At 29.6% G+C, this 23,310-nt stretch overlaps 3 protein-coding genes across 4 annotated transcripts in view; 1 reads left to right on the top strand and 2 right to left on the bottom strand.

The window, feature by feature from the left end:
* Window positions 1-23,310, bottom strand: part of LOC142334081 (uncharacterized) — a 211,038-nt gene that overhangs the window by 25,348 nt on the left and 162,380 nt on the right. The window lies entirely within an intron of this gene.
* LOC142333991 (uncharacterized) lies at window positions 6,822-21,562 on the bottom strand. The gene is made up of 6 exons (XM_075381656.1): window positions 21,461-21,562; window positions 19,278-19,424; window positions 19,047-19,181; window positions 15,883-16,008; window positions 9,976-10,679; window positions 6,822-6,828 (listed from the first exon to the last, which is right to left on the bottom strand). Exons 2-6 carry the CDS (start codon window positions 19,419-19,421, stop codon window positions 6,822-6,824), a joined length of 1,116 nt encoding a protein of 371 aa, XP_075237771.1. The 5' UTR covers window positions 19,422-19,424; window positions 21,461-21,562.
* LOC142334083 (endochitinase-like) overlaps window positions 22,118-23,310 on the top strand; it is an 87,394-nt gene continuing 86,201 nt past the window's right edge. For both annotated transcript variants that reach the window (XM_075381768.1, XM_075381767.1), the window contains exon 1: window positions 22,118-22,399. The gene's annotated coding sequence lies outside the window, so the exon portion shown is untranslated. The remainder of the gene's footprint in view (window positions 22,400-23,310) is intronic.

Genomic DNA, 23,310 nt, shown 5'->3' with positions numbered 1-23,310 from the left:
GCCTACAGAATTTCTTAGGAAAAACTAGTAATTGTCGAAAAAATTATTTTAAGAAAACTCTACCACTAAAACTCAAAGGTAATATTTATAAATTAAGCAAATCGGAAGAAATTTAACAAAATTTTGAAGCCATACAATTAGAAAAAGAACTCAAATTTTATGGTCACTTGAATGGAATGAATGAAATTAAATTAATAAAACAGGTATTTAACTTTTTTTTAAAAATGAAAAGCAAATAAACTAGTTCAAAAAAATATTAAATACTTCCAAAGAAATAATTTTTGATGAAATCTTTCTGAAAACTAGTGGATAAATCTACATTACTAGAGAAACAGAAAAGGAAACACCAAAGGAATGGACTAAAGAAAGAAGAGACAAGTTTAGGGAAAAAATTAAAGAATCTGGATAAGAAAGAACTCGGAACTATGCATGGATGGTCCCTTAGGTCTGATTGCAAAAAAAAAAAAATAAATAAAATAGCAATAACATATGTTTATAAACTTTTTAAATTTACTCTAGCTTATCAGAAGCAAAACTGAATCTATCTGTTGTAGCCAACACTCTTTGGCTTTTCTGCACATTTCTGTGCACATTTTATTTATTAGTTCACTTATTTTTTGCACTGACAATAGGATTCACACATACATACATTGATCCACCCTAATCGAATGATTGTAATTACCAAATTTATCGGGAACATCAAAATAAAAGATGTTAGACAGATTCACTTTATAATTTCATCCAGATTAGGATGCCAAATTAAAATAACTTGATAAAAAATCAACAATTTTCTCAAGAATTTTTAACTTATATTTTTTTGAAATTATAACTTCTTTTAATAACTTAACTAAACTATAACTCTAATGGCTTTTTCAAAACAAACAATATATTACATTTAAGAACTCATTCAGAGTTGTATGTTACTGTTTTAATGTTTTTAAATACCTACTACACTAGTACAAAAAATTCTTCAATTGGAAGCTTTGTTTTAATTATTGAATTGTTATATTGAATATGCTAACACTATTATTGTTAAATAACTATATAGATAAAATTGTAATTTTTTTGAACGCAACTTTAATAAAAATATTTCTAAATATGATTAATTATGCGTTTTAAATGTTCTCAATTAAAATGTAAGTTTCAACTCAGAAACAGGTAATGCCACATTTAATATCAAATAACTGCAATTGTTGTTTTTAAGAATGCATCTAAAAACAACTACTGCAATTATTAAACAAATGGTAAGTTTAAACATTTTTGGGGGCGCTCGAAAATTTTTGATTAGCAATATGCCTAATATTATAGGTAGGTGAAAATGTTTGAGAATCGGTGATTTAAAAAAATATCTGTTATTCTTTTTACAGAGATCAGTCTTTGATAGAAATATTGCAAATAGTTGTAAAAATAAAAATAAATGAAAATAACACCAACAGTATAATAATAATAATATTTACAAAAATTATAATTTATAATATTGACAAGGTATAAAAAGTAATCTGATAAAACTGTGTGAAAGACAATATTAAACCATACCTGCTTGTTGTTGGTCATTACATCAACAAACAGGATACACGATCAACTTCTAGTAGCAACTGTGTTTTTTGAATGATCTTTTCATACCTTTTCAATCTCAATTATAAGCTTAATATTAAATACTTATTCAAATTTTTTCAACAATTACAACGATGTGTTTTTTCCCATAAAATATTCACTGAAACTAAAGATAGGCTGTCTCACAAAAAACACTCTGCATGCTTAAATAATACTAGTTTTGGGCTAAATCTTAATTATAATTATTGAGAAACAATCGTTTAATATACCTCCAAAAGTAGAAAAAAATACAAAATTTTTTTTTGTTTTCCGCTTTTCACACCCGTAATTTTCAAAAGAAATGACATTAACTAAAATTGTCCAAATCCAGTTAGCGAAAAAATAATTGCTGTTTTCAACAATTCCTTCATTTTTTGTGCAATTTTTTTTTAACTAATATACATCAGTTTAAACATAAGTACCATCTTTCATAGCGACCACTTAATAATATTGTTAAAGGTCATATACCAAAACTACTTATAAAAAAATGTATTTTTTGAAGCAGTTCTCTAGTAAAATTATTATTACTAACAACAAAAAGTTCCGTATTCTTCAAAAAACACATAGATCTACTTATTATTAAGAATTATTTAAGAACAAAGTGTAAGCAATACTCTTAGTCATAAAGATTTATTATTAAATTAAACTGTTAAAGTTGAGGAATCTTTATCTGATGATTCTAAAGATTTTTTTTAAATTTGCTAATAAAAATAACAACGTAGATGTTATCAATCTTGTATGTTTTTTGAAATGAGTATGCTAATAAGGGCGCTGACATTGTAAAACTTATTCTAAACTAAAAAATTTGGGAGTGTCTAAACTAACAATTTCCTTAACTGAAATTACATTTAATTGTAATGATCGCTGCAGTTACACATTATTTTAACTGAGAATGATGTTGAAGAGGCCATTTGACTTAATGATGCGGCTTTGAGAAGCCAAGAATATATTAATCTTCTTTTAGTGAAGAAATGCTCTGCCTTTTTTGTACAGCTTTTTACTAAGCTCTTCAATCGTTCTTTAAATACTCTTCTTTTTCCTAGCGTTTCAAAAATTTGTTACATATCCTGTTGAGGTTTTTCCCAATCAGTTAGGCAGTGGAGGAAGTGATTGTGTCAGTCAGCTGGTTACTAGTCTTCACACATCGACTGACACAGTCTGCTATGAGTTAAGAGAGATACACGCCTTTCTACGACCTCTATTACTACCAGTGTAGCTCATAATCTGTGATTAAAAGTTTAAGAGTATGTCGTGTGTGGTATTAATAAATAGTTAAAAGTTCAAAAATTGAGGTTTTATTTCACAACGTAAGCCAAAACATGTCTATTATTTAAAAATGGTGACATTCAGATATTGATAATTATTGCTCTTAGCAAATACAAATTTTTTGCAAAGATCTTAGGTTAATTTGTATGAAAATTACACTTTGCATAAATCTGAACAACATGGTTTTTTGGAATGTAAATCTACACGAACAAACTTGTACGTATATATGGAAGATACTGTTGTTGTTTTCGTTGTGCATTTGATGTAGTTAATATCAAATTACTTATTAAAAAACTTGCTGCGTGTGAATTTAATAATAAATTGTCTTTGATACATTCATTTTGTACAAACAGAATTACAGATTAAAGAGAAGTCTTATGGAGCGGAAAGAGAAATGATCATCGGTAAGATAGACACAGAATATAGGAAGTTAAGTAGAAGTTGGTAGATAAATTAAAATCTAATAATGTGTTAAATAAAGATGGTACACTGATTTATAGTACAAAAGAAAAGGTCGACAGGTGGGCAGAATATATTGAAGAGTTATATGGAGGAAATGAAACTAGTGTTATATAATAGCGAGATCTGAATATAACAGAACATTGAAAGATGTGAGTAGCAGAAAGGATACCTGCAGAATTACTGCACAGTGCAGATGACGAAGCGATAGATAGATTATACAAACTGATGTGTAATATTTATGAAAAACAGGAAATTCTGTCAGACTTCAGAAAGAGTGTTATTGTCATGATACCACACAAAGCAGGAGCAGACAAATGTGAAGAATACAAAACAATTAGCTTAACTACTCATATATAAAAAATCTTAATTAGAATTCTGTACAGAAGACTTGAGAGGAGGGTGGAAGAAATGTTAGAAGACCATTTGGTTTCAGGAAAGGTAAAGAGAAGAAGGAAGCAATTTCAGTGCTCAGATTAATAATAGAAGGAAGATTAAAGAAAAACAAACTGACATACATGCCATTTATAGACTTAGAAAAGGCATTTGATAAACTGGAATAAAATGTTCAGCATTTAAAAAAATTTAGGGTTAAGTATAAAGATAGATGAACAATTGCTAACATTTACAGCAACCAAACTGCAACAGTAATAATCGAACATAAGAAGGAAGCTGCAATTAAAAAGGAAATCCAACAAAAATGTTCCCTATCCCCATTACTTTTTAATCTTTACTTAACATCTAGCAGTTAATGATGTTAAAGAACAATTTAGATTTGGAAAAACAGTGCAAGGTGAAAATATAAAGATGCTATGATTTGCTGATGAAATAGTATTTCTAGCAAAGAGTAAAAATAAGATTTAGAAGAAACAATGAATGACATAGATGAAGGTCTTACACAAGAACTACGGTATGAAAATAAACAAGAACAAACCAAAAGTAATGACATGCAATAGAAATAATGTAGATGGACCACTGAATATAAAATATTATAGAGGTAGAATTTTGTAGTTTGGGAAGTACAATTACTAAAGATGGACAAAGTAACAGCGATATAAAATGCCGAATAGCACAAGGGAAACGAACTTTCAGTCAGAAATATAATTTGCTTACATCAAAAATTAATTTAAATGTCAGAAAAACCTTTTTTAAAGCATATGATTGGAGCTTTATATTTGGAAGAAACTTGAACGATCAGAGTACCTGACATGAAAGGATTAAAATCTTTAGTAATGTAGTGCTACAGGAGAATGTTAAAAATCTTATGGGTGGAGAAAGTGATAAATGAAGAGGTGTTGCGGCAGTTGATGAAGAAGCATTTGGAAAAATATAGTTAAAGAAGACACTCTTATAGGCCACATATATTAAGGCATCCTGGAATAGTCGCTTGATATTAAAGGGACAGGTAGATGGGAATAATTGTGCAGGCAGGCAATGTTTGGAATATATAAAACAAATTGCTAGGGATGTAGGATGTAGAGGATGATATACTGAAATGAAATGACTGGCACTAAATACAGAATGTTAGAGAGCTGTATCAAACCAGTCAAATGACTGAAGACAGAAGAAATGCAATAAAATTGTACGGATAAACTCAAGAAAGAAGATAAAATGTTCTATTGTCATATTAATAGTACAAATATAGAATAATGAAAACACTAGTGGACTATTTTGAAAAACAAAAAGTTGAGAGAGAAACTTGGAAAATAGCAAAATTAATGTAGAAAAAAAAGTCATTATATAAGAATACAATACAAGAGCTGAAAGTTTTCTACTCACAACTCCTTTGCCTAGTGTACTAGTCACTGCATTGTACTAGACTGTTGTATTTGCATTTTATATACAAATGTGTCATGTTCTTAGTAATTGGATTATGTCATCCGGTTAGATAGTACAGTAAACCCTACTCATTCATCTTGCTTAAGCCAGCCAACAGTTTGGTCGACAAAGACAGGGCAAACCTTCAGCTCGCTAAATGTAATTTGTGAAAATACTGAACACCAATCATTTTACAGCAAATCATTAATCCATCATAATTCTTTTATGAAATAAATAGTAACCAAATGCATTTCTATGTACTATTCAATTCTATCTGTCTATACATATGAGATATAAATTCTTCTGCTAAGAAGAATTTAAAAACTCCTAATAACAGATTATAGCTCCTAATATCTCACTGATATTTTATTGATTGTTATAATACAGAAAAATATAGTAAACAGCATATTTCTGTACATAACTCATGTGTACCTCTGTATAAATAGAGAAAGCGGAAAGTAAAAACAATTTATTTAATGTGCTAACAACCAATTCAAAACCAACCTAAGATTTTAAACCCCAAAGATGCATATAAACACTCATTAGTATCACTCACACCATGTAGGTTGCACAAAGTGGATAACTTTAATTTAGTTTTAATCATCACAACTAGTCTGAAATAAATAATAAACTTCCATTCAATCACATTAAAATACAATTTATTTGTTTTTATGAAAAGGAATGATGTATGTTTAAAATAAAGAAGCATCCTGTTTTCTGTGATCACATAAAGATCACAATTTATATATTATAAACATATTTCTAAAACTGAAATTAATATAAACTGAGCTTTTTATTACAATACAGTAGTCTATTTCACAAAGAAAATTATTTTCTAAGAAATTAGTACAGATGAAATATAAGAAAAAATATTTTTAATTAAAGTCATATAAACTTGTGATAGTAAAATATACAAAAATTATTCAAACTGCAAAAAACGCAGAGAAAAGCTGCATTGTCTGCAACCAGTAACTAAACTAGAAAACACAAATCCCCGAATAAACAAGAAATAAAGAATATATAATCAGATATCTAAAAAATAATAAAGCATTTGGGTAAGGACCCAATAACTTTGCAGTTTTTAAAATTATGATATGATCTATTACAAAAATTATTAGAAAACATTTTGAAAAGAGAAAAATCCCACAAGAATGCCCTAATTCATCATCCTATTTTCTATTTTACTTTCAGTAACCTATAAAATCTTACAAAAGTTGTTGAGAATAGGGCACATCAATAAACAATTTGAAGAATACATCAGAGGGTGGTTTACAAATGGAAGATCTTGTGCAGAACAAATAGTATGTGTAAAATTAATAATAAGCTGCATAAATTATAACCTTCTTAACCGAACAAATAATTTCCATTGCCTTTTCTAAAGATTAATTTATTTTGAATTATCACAAAAAGAATTTAAAAATTACCAATAAATAATTTAAGCATGGTAAAATATACGTTAATGAGACCATTGTGTCAGATCCCTTTTAATTGTGTTCTAGATAGACATCAAAGAATGGAAGAAAACAATGAAACTAAAGTGGTAGAAAAAAAATTAGGTTACAAAAAGGACAACCTAGGAAGAGATTGTTTTGCCTTTATGGAAGATCAGGCAATAATTGCAGACAATTTTGAAGTAACAAAAATTCAAATAGAAACATTAAAGTAACTACAGAAAAAAGGATTATCTATTTCCTAAAAAAAATACAAATGTTTGACGAATATTAAAAATAAATCAAAATCATTAAAAATTAATTATCACAGATTTAAATGAATTAATTCATCAGTAAAAAAAATCTTAAATAAAAATCGCTTAAAATATATAACAAAAAATTTATTAAAGAAATGTATCAGAATACTGCCGGTGGCAACAGAGGATTTTTTTTATTTTTAAGATTCTTAATTTTTTTGGGAGGTTTTAAACTTGTCGGGCAAAAAAAAATTTTTTTTACATTGTCTGAGTATATACTTTCAAAAATATGTCTGTAAATTTCTACATACAAATTCATAATATTTGAGAAGTTGCAACAACTAAAACTAGTAGAGATGCAAATAGAATTTCTGAGCGCGGTGGAGAGACCTGCCATGTCAAGTCTCTGCCCTCTTATTGTTAAGATTTGCAGCTTCCACCCTTACCAAAACCAAAATCTTTTTCTATTGTGAAAAAATAAAATTGTGAACAGAAGTTGAGAGAGTAATATGATTATTTAAATGATTAGACATACATTTCAAAATATTTTTAATTACGCTTGTTGCTGCAAAAGGAAAAAAAAATTTAAAAAGCTTTTATTTAACTAATATTAATATTAACATTAATAAAAAACAGGAAACAAATTAGAAAAACCCTCTAAAAAGTAAAAAATAAGAATTAAATCAAATTGAGAATTTTAAACAAAAAAAATATAATATATTAACAAATACAAAAATGCACTGAAAAGTAAAAAAAAATTATATAAATATCTAATAAATGACCAATAAATAAGTTAATAATAATAAAATTAAAAGTAACGAAAATATTTAGTTAAATAAAAGTGTGGCACAGTTTTTATAATTTATTTTAAAAAACACATTTATTTTTATGTCAACCTTCATTTTCATTTTCATTTTCAATAACGACGCGAGGAGACGGAAAGGTCTGCTGGAACTTCTCCAGTTGAGACTGACTAGCTACAAGTAACAATCAGGGAAAATGGACCCACTTGCTTTCTTTGTACGTGTTCTCTAGTTAAAGTTCATCTTTGAATTCTGCTTGTAATCTAACCCGAATTGAACGCATTCTTTCCGCTAAAAGTTTCATTTTAATTGATTATGAATGTTTATTTAATGAATTCATAATTACAATTACAATTATAACGATAATAATTAATAATTTTTCAGATTACCGTCAAAATGTAATAACTTTGTGCAAGATTTCTAAATTTAATTTTTATTTTTAATCTTATTAATCCTTAAAGGTCATCTCGGTGCAAATTTGAACCGTCAAAGAATTAAAACTTGAGTTATTTTTATTACAGATAAATAAAGTATATGCATATACTAAACAACCTCATTAAACAAAAAATATATTTTAAAATACAGCAAATGTCTATAAATACTTATTCGAAAACATTGTTATAAAAACTGCACCACGCTTTTATTTAACTAAATATTTTCATTACTTTTAATTTTAAAATTTAATAATTATTACATTTATTTATTGGTTATTTATAAGATAATTATATAATTTATATTTTACTTTTCAGTGCATTTTTATATTTGTTAATATATTATATTTTTTTGTTTAAAATTTTCAATTTGATTTAATTCTTATTTAGAGGGGTTTTCTAATTTGTTTCCTTTTTTTATTAATTTTAATATTAATATTAGTTAAATAAAAGCTTTTTTAAAAAATATTTTTTTATATGTAATTAAATATATTTCTGTAATTTTTTTTTGGTTTTTTGTATTTTGTTTTATTTTTTACTTTTTAGTCTTAATGAACAATAAACTTTTTACATCCAAAAAAATATTCTTAATAATATTTATATCTGAATATATAGTTTGTTAAAACTAAAAAAAAGGAAAAATATTTATTTTTACACATAGAAGTTACATACGTGTACCAAATTTCAATCATTTTCATACGATAGTTCATGAGAAATGAAAATGTTCAACTAAATGCATGAATATAGCATAGGGGTAGAGCATGGGAGCATGGGGGTGGGGCATATCAAATTCCGACACTGTAGTGCTGTATTGTCATCAAAGTTACATACTTGTACCAAATTTCATTGATTTTCATACGACAGATCAAAAGACACAGCAGTTGCAAGATTTGATTATAACTAAAGCAAGTTAAATAAAAGCATATAAAAAGAGGAAAATAATTTACAACCAGCAGATAACAATAGACCTTTTTAAAGAAATTGATACATGAAAGTAGCACTAATTTTTTTACACGTATGTTGATAAGAAATTAAAAGCTATTAAAGATTTTGAGGTCAATACTGATAACAGGCACAGCTTGTTTGGTTTTAATATTTGAAAACATTACTAAAATGTAAGACACACGATGTGAAGTTAAACTTAATATAAAATCAGCATTATTTGAGAAAAAAAATGTTCAAGAAAGACACATGTAACTTGTGATTTATACAAGTCTCACTTGAGAACTTTATACAACTTTTTTACACCAAATTTTCTGATTGCCATGGTTCTGAGCTTAAAATGTTCATAAACATACTCATCATATATTATAAAAAACAGTAATATACAAATCTGCGTTTGAGGCATACAAGATAAAAATTCCCCACCTTAAGTTGAAACATACAAAAATGAGAAAAATGTAATGTTACATTAGAAAAATTTTGTCATATTAGTTTTAAATTATACACATATGAAAGAATGCTATTAATTATTTCCTTAATTTTCTTAAAAGGTCAAAACAAACCTCTAATAAGGATATTGTAAGATGTCTTTCCAAAATATAAATCCGATTAAAAGATTTTTGATAAATGTTACAAATATTAATTTTTTTCTTCATGTGGAAATTAATATGTTTTTAAAATCACAACTGCAATTAAAAGACTTTTGGCAAAATTTACATACATAATTTTTCCTTTTGGGATGTAAATTAATATGCAACTTTAAATTAGGAAAACGATTTAACATCTTCTAACAGAAGTTATAAATTAATTTTTCTCTTTTGTATGAATATTTAAATGTGATTTTAAATTACAACTTTGATAAAAAGACTTCTGACAAAAGTTACAAATATAATTTTTCTCTTTTGTATGAATATTAACATGTGCCTTTAAATGGTCTTTACGATTAAATGACTTTTGACAAAAGTTACAAATATACTTTTTCTCCTTAGTATGAATATTTAAATGTGATTTTAAATTAGAACTTTGATAAAAACACTTCTGACAAAAGTTACAAATATACTTTTTCTGCTTAGTATGAATATTTAAATGTGATTTTAAGTTACAACTTTGATAAAAAGACTTCTGACAAAAGTTACAAATATAATTTTTCTCTTTTGTATGAATATTAATATGTTTGTTTAAAGTGCTTTTGTTATTAAATGACTTTTGACAAAAGTTACAAATATACTTTTTTTCCTTAGTATGAATATTAACATGTGTCTTTAAAAGGTATTTACGATTAAATGACTTTTGACAGAAGTTACAAACATAATTTTCCTCTGTTGTATTAATATTATTAAGATGTCTATTTAAAACATTTTCATAATTAAATAACTTTTGACAAAAGTTACTAATATTTTTTCTCTCTTTAGTATGAATGTTAATGTGTCTCTTTAAAGAACAATTACATCTGAATCTTTGATTGCAATATTCACAAACCAATTTCTTTCCTTTCTGCTCGAGCAACTTGTTTTCACTACTTATATTCTCTATTAAATTTTCTATTGTTACATCACCGTATGCACAATTACATTCACTGAAGTTTTCATTTATAATTCCATCATCTATCGAATTATTTATGCTCTTACAAGTAATAAAATTCTTGGTACTTCCCTTGATGGTTCTTTTATCCATAGCCACCTGCAAATAAGTTATTTTTTGTTTTAATTATGAATTAATAAAAAATTATTTCGATTACAATAACATTAATAAGTGTTTACTTTAAGTCACTAAATATGTATAAAAAATTGAATATTTTAAACATATATTCATAATCAACATGGTTTTAAATATTAATTAATCAGAGTTAATTTTAGTGTAATAAGGAACTCTATCTTATAGTATCTATCTATAGTATGTTTATACTCTTGACTGAAACTTCATTATAAAATGCATGTTTTAGGAAAACCAACAAAACTAACTATTTAGAAAATATATAACAGGTCAATATATTTATTACTTCTATATTCATATTGATCAGATCTACAAACCCATATATTTTATATACACGATGTCTGGGGAAAAAGGTATCTAAAACTAATGGCTTATATTTAGGAAACCAGTCCTTGAAATCTCTTACAACGAAAGGATATATCCCCCAAGATTTGTTTGGTATACTCTCAGATTCAGCAGAATACACAAGTGCAGACAAGCCAACTCCAATGCAACTGTCAAAATACATGCTTTGGTGCACGTTTTACAACTTCAGTGCACGCTTTGGTTAGTAGTTTAAATTAGTTATGCATGTTCAATGGCTTGTACAAACTGAATTAAATATCAATTCTCCTACATCCAAGACATCATATTCCAAACATATGACTTCAAGAGAGACTGGAAGCTTGGTTTCACAAACTGGAAATCAAAGGTTTTTTAGTTACAAGAGACTGTGAATCAAGTAAGCGATGCATTCATTGCCAGTCTAGGTAAATCTATTAGGTGGTCTAGTTATGGACTGAAAATTCCTCTTTCTACTGTTCATGATATTGGTAATAAGCGCTCCATTTGCAAGTGTACAAGTTACAAATAACCAAATGTTCGCTGGCAATATCAGTTTGTAGCAGAGGTAATCTTCATATTGAAAACAATCATAATTATAATGATATTTTATTAAAAGATGAGGCAACTATTCATACATTTGGGATAGTTAAAGACACAATTGTTAAATGTGGTATATAGTGAAAACACCATACAGTAATAAAAAATGAATGAGACATACCAACGGTCAGGAGCTGTTATGATGAGAAAAGAATGGCATCATTGGGCAGTTTTTTCATAAGTCCACTGTTACAGGGCACACATACAATTACATGCTTACGAACTTTGCTGTTCTTCAGATTCCTGCAGGATTCAGTTTCCAACAAGATGGTGCTACATACCACTTTTATCGACATGTTCCTAAATAACACTTCCCCGCATGTTAAATGAGACAAGGAGGTCCTAGTGCATGGCCACTACATCTCTTAGATATCACTCCTCTGGACCTTTTTGCTTGCGGGTTTATTAAAAGTTATAACAAAGAAAGTTTGTGATTTGAACGAATTAGAACAAAAAATTGTTAAAGGCTTAAACACATGACAAAAAATAGATTATTGTCTAGGTGTCTGACAAGCTAAAAACGGTGCAAACATTACAGGTGATAAACCTACATTAACATGCTGAGTTTTTTAAAAAAAAGTTGTAAAAATTATTACCTGGTATTAAGAAAACCATTAATAAGATGTATTTTAAAAGTATTAATAAAATTTTATTTCACAACTATGTTTCATCTGTATCACGTCCATCCTGACCTTGTAGGAATAGACACCCGCCCTGTGATGATTCTGGTCAAAACGTCACCCTCCATATTATCCCTACAAAAAAACCTATCAATAAGTCTTAAACAAGACTGACCGATTGAGCTGACAATAAAATGAACTACATCTAATAGGAAAGGTTGAGTTCAACACATAACAGCATGAATAAAATAAAACAAAAACATAAAACAGAACGTAGTAAAACGTAAATAGAGAACAAGACCAAGAACATAAAACATAAACACTAATACCATAACAAGAACATAACAAAGCAACAAATGGAAAACCCAAGGGGGAACCTACTCTACACACCTTCAGCAATCCTTTCTTTTACAAGAGATCCCATATGTTCTTCAATGATGGTTCACTTGGCCTGGTTTTTCCAATTTTCATGGAAGTCCAACGTCGACCTGATAACATCAAGCCGACAAATCACTTCTGTATGCTTCATATCATACTGAAACATTCATAGAAAACAAACATAATTCTCCAGCGCACCGCATTGCAGATATAACACAGAATCAACCAGGCCAAAGCGAGCCAATCTGCCCCTAAACGCGCCATACCCTGGAAGAAATTGCATCACAAATTTTTTGATCATACCAAGAGGAGTAGATGGGCAGATCATGCCCATCTACTGTTTCACCCCATCTTGCCTGCCATAAAGGATAGACCTTTGCTCAACAGTCTGAACATTTTCTAAAGTAACTCTCCTGACTTCGTAGCAAAATATCACCAACCAAGTTGCCCCCCAGACACAAGTAGATCAATCGAATTCACTCCAACACTAGCTTCCTTGTGATCGCATTTAAATAATAATTTAACTGATCCTTTCTTCCAACAATCTGGAAAATACCCGGCAAACAACTATCTGCTAAAAACCCGTGTGACAGTTCTGACACAAACTGAGCAAAGAAGGAGCTCCACTGTTATACCATCAAAGGCAGGAGCCGTACCCTTTCCAAAACTACAAATAACCTGACGCACTTCAGCATTGGTAATTTCCAAACATAAAGCATCCCGTATACATGAGCGACCTCACGACACACCAGTAAATACACGCAGACTCACTATCTGCATTATCATCAGGCAGTAAATCATCAAGTAGTTTTTGCAATATTTTAGTTTTATCTGATATAATTCCATGCCAAGTTGAGAGAGCGGACAGAAGAACATCCTTTCTACGTTTGTCTCAAAACACTGTATACTACTCCTCATGGGTCTTTATTACCCTGGTGTTGCACAAAAGAACGCCACAAATCTCTTTTGGCACTACATACCTTGTGAAAGTAATAAATAATTCCTGCGCTCTCTATAATTAGCAACAAGTATGGCCCACCGTCCAGGATCACATTCTCATTGAGATGCCTTTCGTAAACAACACACAGACTGTTTCAAATTAGTATATTCCCTATTCCACCACAACACTTGCCTCTATCGACTGGAACTACAGGGTATAGAGCACTAAGCAGGGTCAATAAAGGACGCCTACAATTTTTCTGCCAGGTTCTTTAATTCCAAATCATTGACTCCAAATCACTCCTGTTCAAAACTTAAGAGTCTAACCGAGAGAGAATCCACAAATTTCTTCGCCTCTTTCTCTTACGATCCACTCTCATGTCAGACTTACCAACCTTTGAAGAATCAGTAATCACTTGGAAAGTCGTTCCCAACATCTGCAACGACCACAAGACCATTCTTTGTTTCTATTATTGGTTGAATCTTCAAGTTTGACCTCTTACTGCGAAGGACTACCTGACTCATCCTTCATGTCTTTACTTTTCTTTTCTTTTTTCCTGTTTAGCCTCCGGTAACTACCGTTTAGATAATTCTTCAGAGGATGAATGAGGATGATATGCATGAGTGTGAATGAAGTGGAGTCTTGTACATTCTCAGTTCGACCATACCTGAGATGTGTGGTTAATTGAAACCCAACCCCCAAAGAACACCCGGTATCCACAATCTAGTATTCAAATCCATGTAAAAATAACTGGCTTTACTAGGACTTGAACGCTGTAACTCTCGACTTCCAAATCAGCTAATTTGGGAAGAAACGTTAACCGCTAGACCAACCCGGTGGGTTTTTATGTCTTTACTAGTTTTACTAGATGTCACTTCTTTCATATTGACAAACACCACTTCTGGCTCTCATCAGGACAGATTAGCTTTGTGTTTCCTTTACCACCACCTCTCTTGCTCCAACACGATTAGCAGCCAACGTCTCTTATCCCTGAGCGAGATCTGCCACAACTGACTTAAAATCCCTCACCTTAGGAAGAATCCTATCCTGCACACTTTTGGAAGCACTCCTTTGAGTTTCCAACAACTTAAAAATTAAATCTTAATTCTCCTCAAAGGCTCGCAGTAAGGGAGCAAGGTACCTGCCTTTCTAACGGTTTTCCCTGATTCTTGAACCAAAACCTTAACTTTTCCAGCCCAGGTTGATGGCTCAACTTGCGACTTATCCTCCCTAGAAGTTTAGGAAGAGCCATCAAGCTGCAATACCTCACCACGTTGAACCCAGTTGGGCTCACCCTGTTTCTTAATGTCAGCTGTCAGACATACCCCCGATCAACAATCCACTATATAGTGAACTAAATGGGTAAATCCACAAGTACAAGAAATTCACACCACTTAACCCATGTTGGATTGACTACATGCAAATTCAGGTAAGAAAATTTTCGCATAAAATCTCAGATTGAAGTCTAATAGACATACAAACAGTCATTACACCCACTTTTCTAAACAAAGTGGGTGCACAATAATAAACACACAATACAAATAAAAACTATCAACACAAACCGTTGCCAATATGACAGCTGTTCAAATTAAACAAATGTATGAAATTTCAACAAATTCAAAATTAACAGACCACAAATTATTAAACATAACAAAAACCAATAACAATAAATAAAAACTGAGTAATAGACAGTCCCTGTACCAATAGAGTAGTTCAAAGAAAATAAATCCACCCACTCATACAGATAGCCTAGATAACCTACAGAGGCTACTTATGTAACAAAAAATTTGAATTAAAATACCCAAAGATAGAAAGCAAAAACAAATATCAAACCCTTACAAACAACCTAGTATAATAACTTCTGAATATTTTCAGAAACATAGCAAAGCAAATAGTAACAAATAAGCGGAATCCACACAAACCAGACTGTTTCCTCTGGCATTGCGTGTTTATCTCTCTGTGTCGGGTCCTTTTTAAATTGCTTACCTGGTAAAATATTCTAATTTTTCAACCAGAACAACTAACAACAAATCACCCACAGCTTATTGAAATATGAATTGTATCAACAGATTATAATACATACATTTTAATTATCACCAAATTTTCAAACAAAAATTTTACTCTCACACACTGATAATTTATCATTTACACATAGCATAAGTCAGTATTAATTAAATAGAACTAATAGAAATAAAAACAATTTTTTTTTATAACAGAACACATACAAGTAATAAAATATACATACACACAAATTACATACATATAATTTACGAAATAAGCAAGAGAGAAATCATGTTTAATTAATACTTACATGACCTGGATAAAACCCCATCTCTTCTTCTATTTTAATCGGGCGTAAATCATTTATTTGTTCATTGGTTCTCATATTAAGATTAGGTTGCGATGCAACATCATCATTCAATAAGATCTCAGATTCCTTTAAAAAAAAAGGATAATGAAAAAACCTTGCAAAATATGAAAACGAACTAATATTAAATCATTTTTTTTATTCTACCTGCAACTTAATAATACCATTATATACATCATAAAATTCAATTTAAAATAGATATTTTTGGTAACAAATACCATTAAAAATCTAAGTCTAATTGCTAAAAATGATACAAAAATCAAGAATTAAGACAGAAATAGACCAAAAAAAAAAAAAGTTGTTTTAATTAATTTTTATATAAATTTTCTATCGATGAAATATAACACTAGTTGTTAAAAATGTATACAGGTTTTATTTTCTTAATGTGTAGGTTGCAATTTGTTTAACTACAGAACATAAAATCAACACCACCAAGGCCAAATGAAACGCGGATGATATATATGTAATGAAAAGATAAACAGTGGGACCCCAAATTTCCAGACGTCAAACTAACTGGACTTTTTAAATTCAGACTTGGCAATTTAAAAAAAAAACAAATACATTATTTGAAAATTTTAACACTATTCAAATAGATCTTTGCTTCAATGGGAAGTTTTTTTATCAATCTTTATTTTACTGGGTTTTTTAACGGACTTTTCTTCAATTCATTTGCATTTATTGTTGGGTAAAGTTAACAAAAATAAAAGAACACACAGCTCGTATTTGCCAAAAGAAATTGGACTTTAATTAGAAAGAAAACAACTGAACTTATGTTAAATCATAACCTTAAAAAATTAAAAGAAATTATGAAGTAAACATAACTTAATTCTATATAAGAAATGTCAGCTGAATCAACATATGAATAATGATATTAAATGAGAAAATAGATGAATATACATTTTTCAAATACACATTTTGAAAATCAACAATTTAACAAAGCCTGAAAACAAGAGAACATAAAACACCCTATTTACAATTATATACTTAGAAAAACATAACATCAATAAACATAGTATGACTGGAAAACTATTTGCATTACTGACATATGCTGTAATATTGAAAAATTAGCAATGAACAAATGTCATTAACTTAGAAAAATAAACTACAGTACATCTTATTATTGGCACTGGCCTTTTCTGAATTATGAACATCATCAAACTTAACATTAAATAATTAAAGCATGTGATTCTAGTTTAGTATAGAAAAAAGGCCACGATTATATTTCAGTATAAAAAAAGAGTTAATTACAATAATCAAATTGAAAAAAGTGAACATATAAATAGAGTTTATTTTAGTAAACAAGCTTTCTTGAAAATATAAAATTACAAAGAAGTCCAAAAACGTAACTTCACATCAGGAGTTATTTTCTTTAGATTAATTTAAGAGAAGTAATATGAATTCAGTTCATGAATAGATAATAATTAATCTCTGCGATTAACAAATTACATTAAACTGAATGATAGAGTCAAGTACAAATATAAACAAATTGTAATAAGTAAGCACATAAAATATGTTTGCACATGACATAATAACATAACCTTATATAAGCCACCTGGACTGCCTGTACTGAGTGCACTTAAGTGAATAAATGGTTTTTTAAACCCAACTTGAAAAACATAATGTACGATTTACTGAATGTTTCACAAATTTTACTAATAGCGCAACTGTTTACTATAATAAATAATGAAGGATTTGAACATCCCTTAATAACACACGAATATCGGTAAAAAATGAACTCGTGAAATTAAAGTGCACATATACATACAGTTATCCTTGGCGTAGTCTGTGATGGCGAATAAAAAATAACAGAGGTAACAATTTGTGATTAGAAGTTGAATAATTAAGTAGCACCTCAGATATGTAGCAACGAGTTTGGAGAGAATCTGCATCGATGAAAAAGTAATCAGCAGCTGGAGAAGATTCGGCAGTTTGTAGCGATTGAAACACTTTCTGGAGAGACGTAATATACAGAATTTGAACTTAACAAAGAAACAAGGCAAAACAAAACATAGAGATCGGTGAAGTCACAAAACACTGACGAGTTGAACTACAGATATTTCGACGGAGAAATACCACAACGTTTATGAGAGTACAAAGACGACGAACGTATTTAAAAACATGAAGTATGAGAGAGAAAGGTCACAGTCGACCGCACATGGTGAAAGTCTGATCTACTCTGCCGAAAAAATGGCGTAAGTGAAAAGAGGGGGAAACCAAACCTAGGCAGACCTAAGAGAGTGTGTGTTGGCAACAAGAGTAGTGTCTAAGTGTTAGTATGAGAACGATTAGAGAAAACGTGTGGAATTCGGGAATGAAGACATAACAAAAATAATTTACAAGCAAGCAGACCACTAAAGAATTACGTAAGGCTGATAAAATAAATTTCTGAATACGCACAAGTTGAAAAAATGACATCAGAGCAGACAAAAAGAAATAGACTTCTAGGAACTATGACAATACTGAAATTGGCTGAGAATAAAAAACACTTAAGAATAATATATATATATATATTAAGACTAAAGAGCAATAAATAATGCGTGATAGAAATAAGCTGACACCAATATGATGATGCAACAGTAAGTCAAACTGGAGCCTAGAGAAATTGATGTCGAAAACAAACCCAAACAACCTATTTTAAAAATACACGTATGATAAGCCTTACAAAAATGCAAAATAAATTTACCAAGCCTGTAAACTACAAGACTCGACCATAACCTTGAATATATTGGAATAAAACAACTTTACAGCACATGCTTCAACTTGCCACTGTCAAAGCATAAATTTTCATGGAGTTTTGCATCTACAATCCGAGACATGGGTACATGCGCATTATCATAATAAAAACAGTCGTAATGTTTTGGCCAATGTGGTAAAGCATCAGAACTGTAATGCTCCCAGTACGTGTAAGTTAAACTTTTAAATTCAAGAATTACTAAAGAAAGAATCAAAACATGATAGAAAATGCAATGAAGTCAAATTAAAGAATCGACATTAAGTGCATACATAAACTTTCATTCCTATAATACTCCGATGAATACACTCTGAGATGGCTAGTATAAACTTCATACGTTACTTTCAATATAAAATAAATGCACAATAAAACTTACCACTTCATTTTTAATTGCATGATCTTCAGATTTAATTAACTTGATCCCTTCAAACGCAAGAGGATCAGTTACTTCATTATAATTATCACAACCATTACCAAGTGGCTCCTCTTTCACTTGGAAAGAATCACTATCCTAAAACATAAAATCAACATTTTAATGTTAAGTTTAATGATGTGATGACACTTCCTATATGACATAAACAAAAAACATAAATCAAATTATACTTACACAATCAGATGTAATATTATCAATCGGGTGATGTGGTAAAAACAAGCATAATGTTTCCTCTGCGCTATCATCTTCAATTTCTAGTTTGATACTGTTAGAGGACAGAGCTTCAAATGTGTAGATATTCTTTAAAGGTACATCCATTACCTTCAAAAATAAAAACATTCAAGTTAAAATTTAAGTATTTATAATGAAAACAATCGCTGCAAACTATAAAATATTTCATTCATTGACATTTTTAAACCAATCTATTTATATTTATATACTGTTTCAATATTTATGAAATACAATTTTGAAACAGCCTGGGAAAATTTTAAACCCGACTAAATAATCTGGCTTTTTTATTTCTTATTTCATTAAACACTAAATTTACAAGTATTAAAATTTCAAAATGCCTCAAGCAATTTTTTTTGCCAAATAAAAATTCAAGGGTTTGCTAGGCTCCCACTATGCTTCAGCCAGGTCTTTGATTTTGTATTCACACATTAAAAAAGTAGTATTACACAAATTTTCACAGAGCATCAAATACCTAACCTAAAATGTTTAACAGCTCTCCTACTAATAATAGATATGCTTAGAATTAGTTAAATACAATATCTAAATGATAAATGGTTTGGACAGCAATGATCTGTAGAAGGTAAAAATCCAAGCCGAGGATATCAATATTTTAGTCAATTAACAATCAGTTTTGTGAGTTATGGTGACCTGTTAAGATAATAATCCATTCTGTGTAGAGAGGTTAGGGTTTAAGGTGAAGGTTACAGTTCTGTGGAGAGAGGTTACATACAGTTTTGTAGTTAAAACTATAAACTACCTTAATAGTTATTCAGTCAAAGACTCAGTCAGCTGAAGATGACTGATGCGGCTCTTTGTAAGCTGATTATCAATCGTACACAAGACCAACAGTGTCGAACATGTAGTATAGTCTCTCTCTGTAATAAGTATATTTCCATTATAACATAAATTCAGCCACTTTTCCTACAAGACAGAGTTAAGTATTACCAAACTTTGGTAATTTATCCCTAAATTCTCTCCACAAAAATCTAACCTTAACCCTAACCTTTCTCCACAGAATGGATTAATATCTGAGACCATGTTTCAATAACTCACAAAACTGATAGTTAATTGACTATAGTACCGATAATGTGGCGTGGACTTTGACCTTGGATGGGTCACCTGCTGTCCAAATCTGTTTTCAAAATTTACATCTTGTGTTTTGCTGATCCTAAGCACATATTAAAGTATAAAACAAATTAATGTTGATCAAGTAATTGCTCAGGATTACCAAATAAAAAGAGATATGGTAATGGTTTTTAGATAAAAAATTAATAAAAATTCTGAAATAATACACATGAAACTTTATCAGGACTGCAATCAATAAATACAAAAATAGAAATTGATAAATAATTATATACATTTTTAAAAACCTTACAGTCCACTTCTAAGATATTTATTCTTCAACTCTGGCTGAATATAATTTCAAATTAACAGCAACTTTATTCAAAAAGTAGTGGAAAAATAAAATCATTAAAAAAAGGGTTTTGTTTACGTATGTATTTATCTGTAAATAGATATAAGCTACAAGCATTATGTTTATTTTAATTTTTTTCAGTTTTTTGGTTCAATTCTTTGTTACTGAAATACAAATCTGGGTAAATGTGTAAATAACTAAAAAGAAACATACAATACAATAAGCACAAGCTTGTTTCCATACAGTCGCTAATTAAAATATTAATGGTAAATAATTTAACGTGTAATAATGTTTCATCATGCTGTTCCAACCTAAATATTAATTTTTAAAATAACATTGACAAAATCTTTTCTCCTAAACTCTTACTATAATTTTCTGTGTATATTTTTGATGACGTTCACAACGTTGAAGAAACGTATTATTACTATATAATCTAGAAATGATTAAACAATTGTCTGTGAAAACAAAACTATTGTTACTTATTACGTACTTAAAAGGATAAAACAATAAACATTTAAAAATACGTTAAAGAATAAATTATTAAAAAAGCAAAAACTACAAATAAGTTAACTACACAAAAAGGACAAACTTCATTATTTTTTCTTTGAAACTGCATTTTAAAAGAATAGAAAAAATAGAAACTACAGTTGCCAAAAAAGACATATTTTACATTAGTAGTCATTAAATATTAATATTAGCGTAATTAACTTACATCGAATAAACAAGTAACGAATATAAACTATCGACAATCAACTTACAATAACTTGCTATAGTTTTAATTCAACTAACCTAACTCGCAAACAGATGATTACGCAAATCAGTCGGACCGCCGATGCCAACATGAATTTTAGTAGTAATGACATCCATATGTACACCGTAAATATTTTAATCGTTCTTGGGCAGTCATGTAATATGTATAGATTTATTCAGCTGTAGCAAACTAATATTTATATTTACTTAGAATATTACTAAGTGTCAATAAATAAATATATATATATATTTTTTTTTGTAGCCTACACAACTCCGGTAATGTAAGGATTCCAACATAGGGTCATCCATCTAAATCAGTTCAGCCATTGAGCCGCTACAGTGGAAAAAATATATACACTCACACACCCTAAATACATTACAATCCATTTTGAGCAGTCGTGTAAAAACTAAATTAGCATATGCTTAAATAATATTTTGTCAACTTTTCATTATTTTTAGTGGAGAAAGGGAATTGATAATAAAAATGGGCTTAATTCAAAAGAAAAATGAATAAGCCTTTGTTTTTATTAAATTATTTTATTTACGGGTTTCTAAATAAAGTAGACACTAGTTTTTTTTTTGGCAGCCAAAGTGACAACACTGCAAAGTTACACAAACATGGTTATATGAACAGCTGATTTATATTAGGTATTAATATATTTAGTCTATTGTTGCCGCATGAGATGTAAACGAACTTTTCGTGAAATGAGTTTTTCTTGTGCGTTACAAAAATGAGTGATACTAATTATTAGCAACGTTGTGCAATTAAGTTTTGTGTTAAACTCGGTGAGACTGCTACTGAAACTTTTTCAAAATTAAAACGGGCGTATGGAAATGATGCTCTGTCACAAACTAAAGTTTTTAAGTGGTTTAAAGCATTTTCAAACTATTAAACATATTTGTACGTATATAATCTATTAAGTATACCGATCATTTTACATATTCTCCATACAACATTCATAGAATATGTATGTAACATTAGTTATAAGAGGGTATTCATAAAATATGTATTTAACATATAAGAGGGTATTCATAAAATATGTATTTAACATTAGTTATAAGAGGATAGCTTACGTAAGTTATGTTCGGTTAGGTTATGTTGATACAAGGTGTGGCATTTGCACCCCATCGGTTGGTCACGTGGTGAACGCGTCTTCCCATATCAACTGTTTTGGAAGTCGAGAGTTCCAGTGTTCAAATCCAAGTAAAGTCAGATTTGAATACTAGATCGTGGATATCGGTGTTCTTTGGTGGTTGGTTTCAATTAACCACACATCACAGAAATGGTCGAACTGAGACTGTACAAGACTACACTCATACATATCATTCTCACTCATCCTTTGAAGTATTATCTGAACGGTAATTCCCGGAGGCTAAACAGGAAAAAGAAAGGCATGGCATTTTCACACACGCTACAAATCTTTCATCTCATCCTCTGAAGCAATACCTAACTGTGGACCTGGAGGTTAAACAAGAGAAAAAAAAAAGGTTTTTTTTTGTCTTCTTTATGTGGCCTATAAGTCTGACTCTTCTTTTAACTATATTTTTCCAAACGCTTCTTTCTTCATCTATTTTCCGCAACACCTCTTCATTTGTCACTTTATCCACCAGTCTGATTTTTAACATTCTCCTATAGCACCGCATTTCAAAAGCTTCTAATCTTTTCTTCTCAGTACTTCGATCGTCCAAGTTTCACTTCCATATAAAGCGACGCTCCAAACACATACTTTCAAAAATCTTTTCCTGACATTTAAATTAATTTTTTATGTAAACAAATTATTTTTCTGACTGAAGGCTCGTTTCGCCTGTGCT

Source organism: Lycorma delicatula, chromosome 13 (assembly GCF_047948215.1).
Source record: "Lycorma delicatula isolate Av1 chromosome 13, ASM4794821v1, whole genome shotgun sequence".
Lineage (NCBI taxonomy): Eukaryota > Metazoa > Arthropoda > Insecta > Hemiptera > Fulgoridae > Lycorma > Lycorma delicatula.
This window is presented reverse-complemented; position numbering and strand designations above follow the sequence as displayed.

Excerpts from the sequence above, each read along its gene's own strand:
- LOC142333991 (XM_075381656.1), bottom strand. The coding sequence starts at position 19,421 with ATGGATGTACCTTTAAAGAATATCTACACATTTGAAGCTCTGTCCTCT. Across the intron at positions 19,182-19,277 it reads ATAATATTACATCTGATTGT|GATAGTGATTCTTTCCAAGT; the intron begins GTAAGTATAATT and ends TTTATGTTTTAG. Across the intron at positions 16,009-19,046 it reads ATGCAATTAAAAATGAAGTG|GAATCTGAGATCTTATTGAA; the intron begins GTAAGTTTTATT and ends TTTTTTTTAAAG.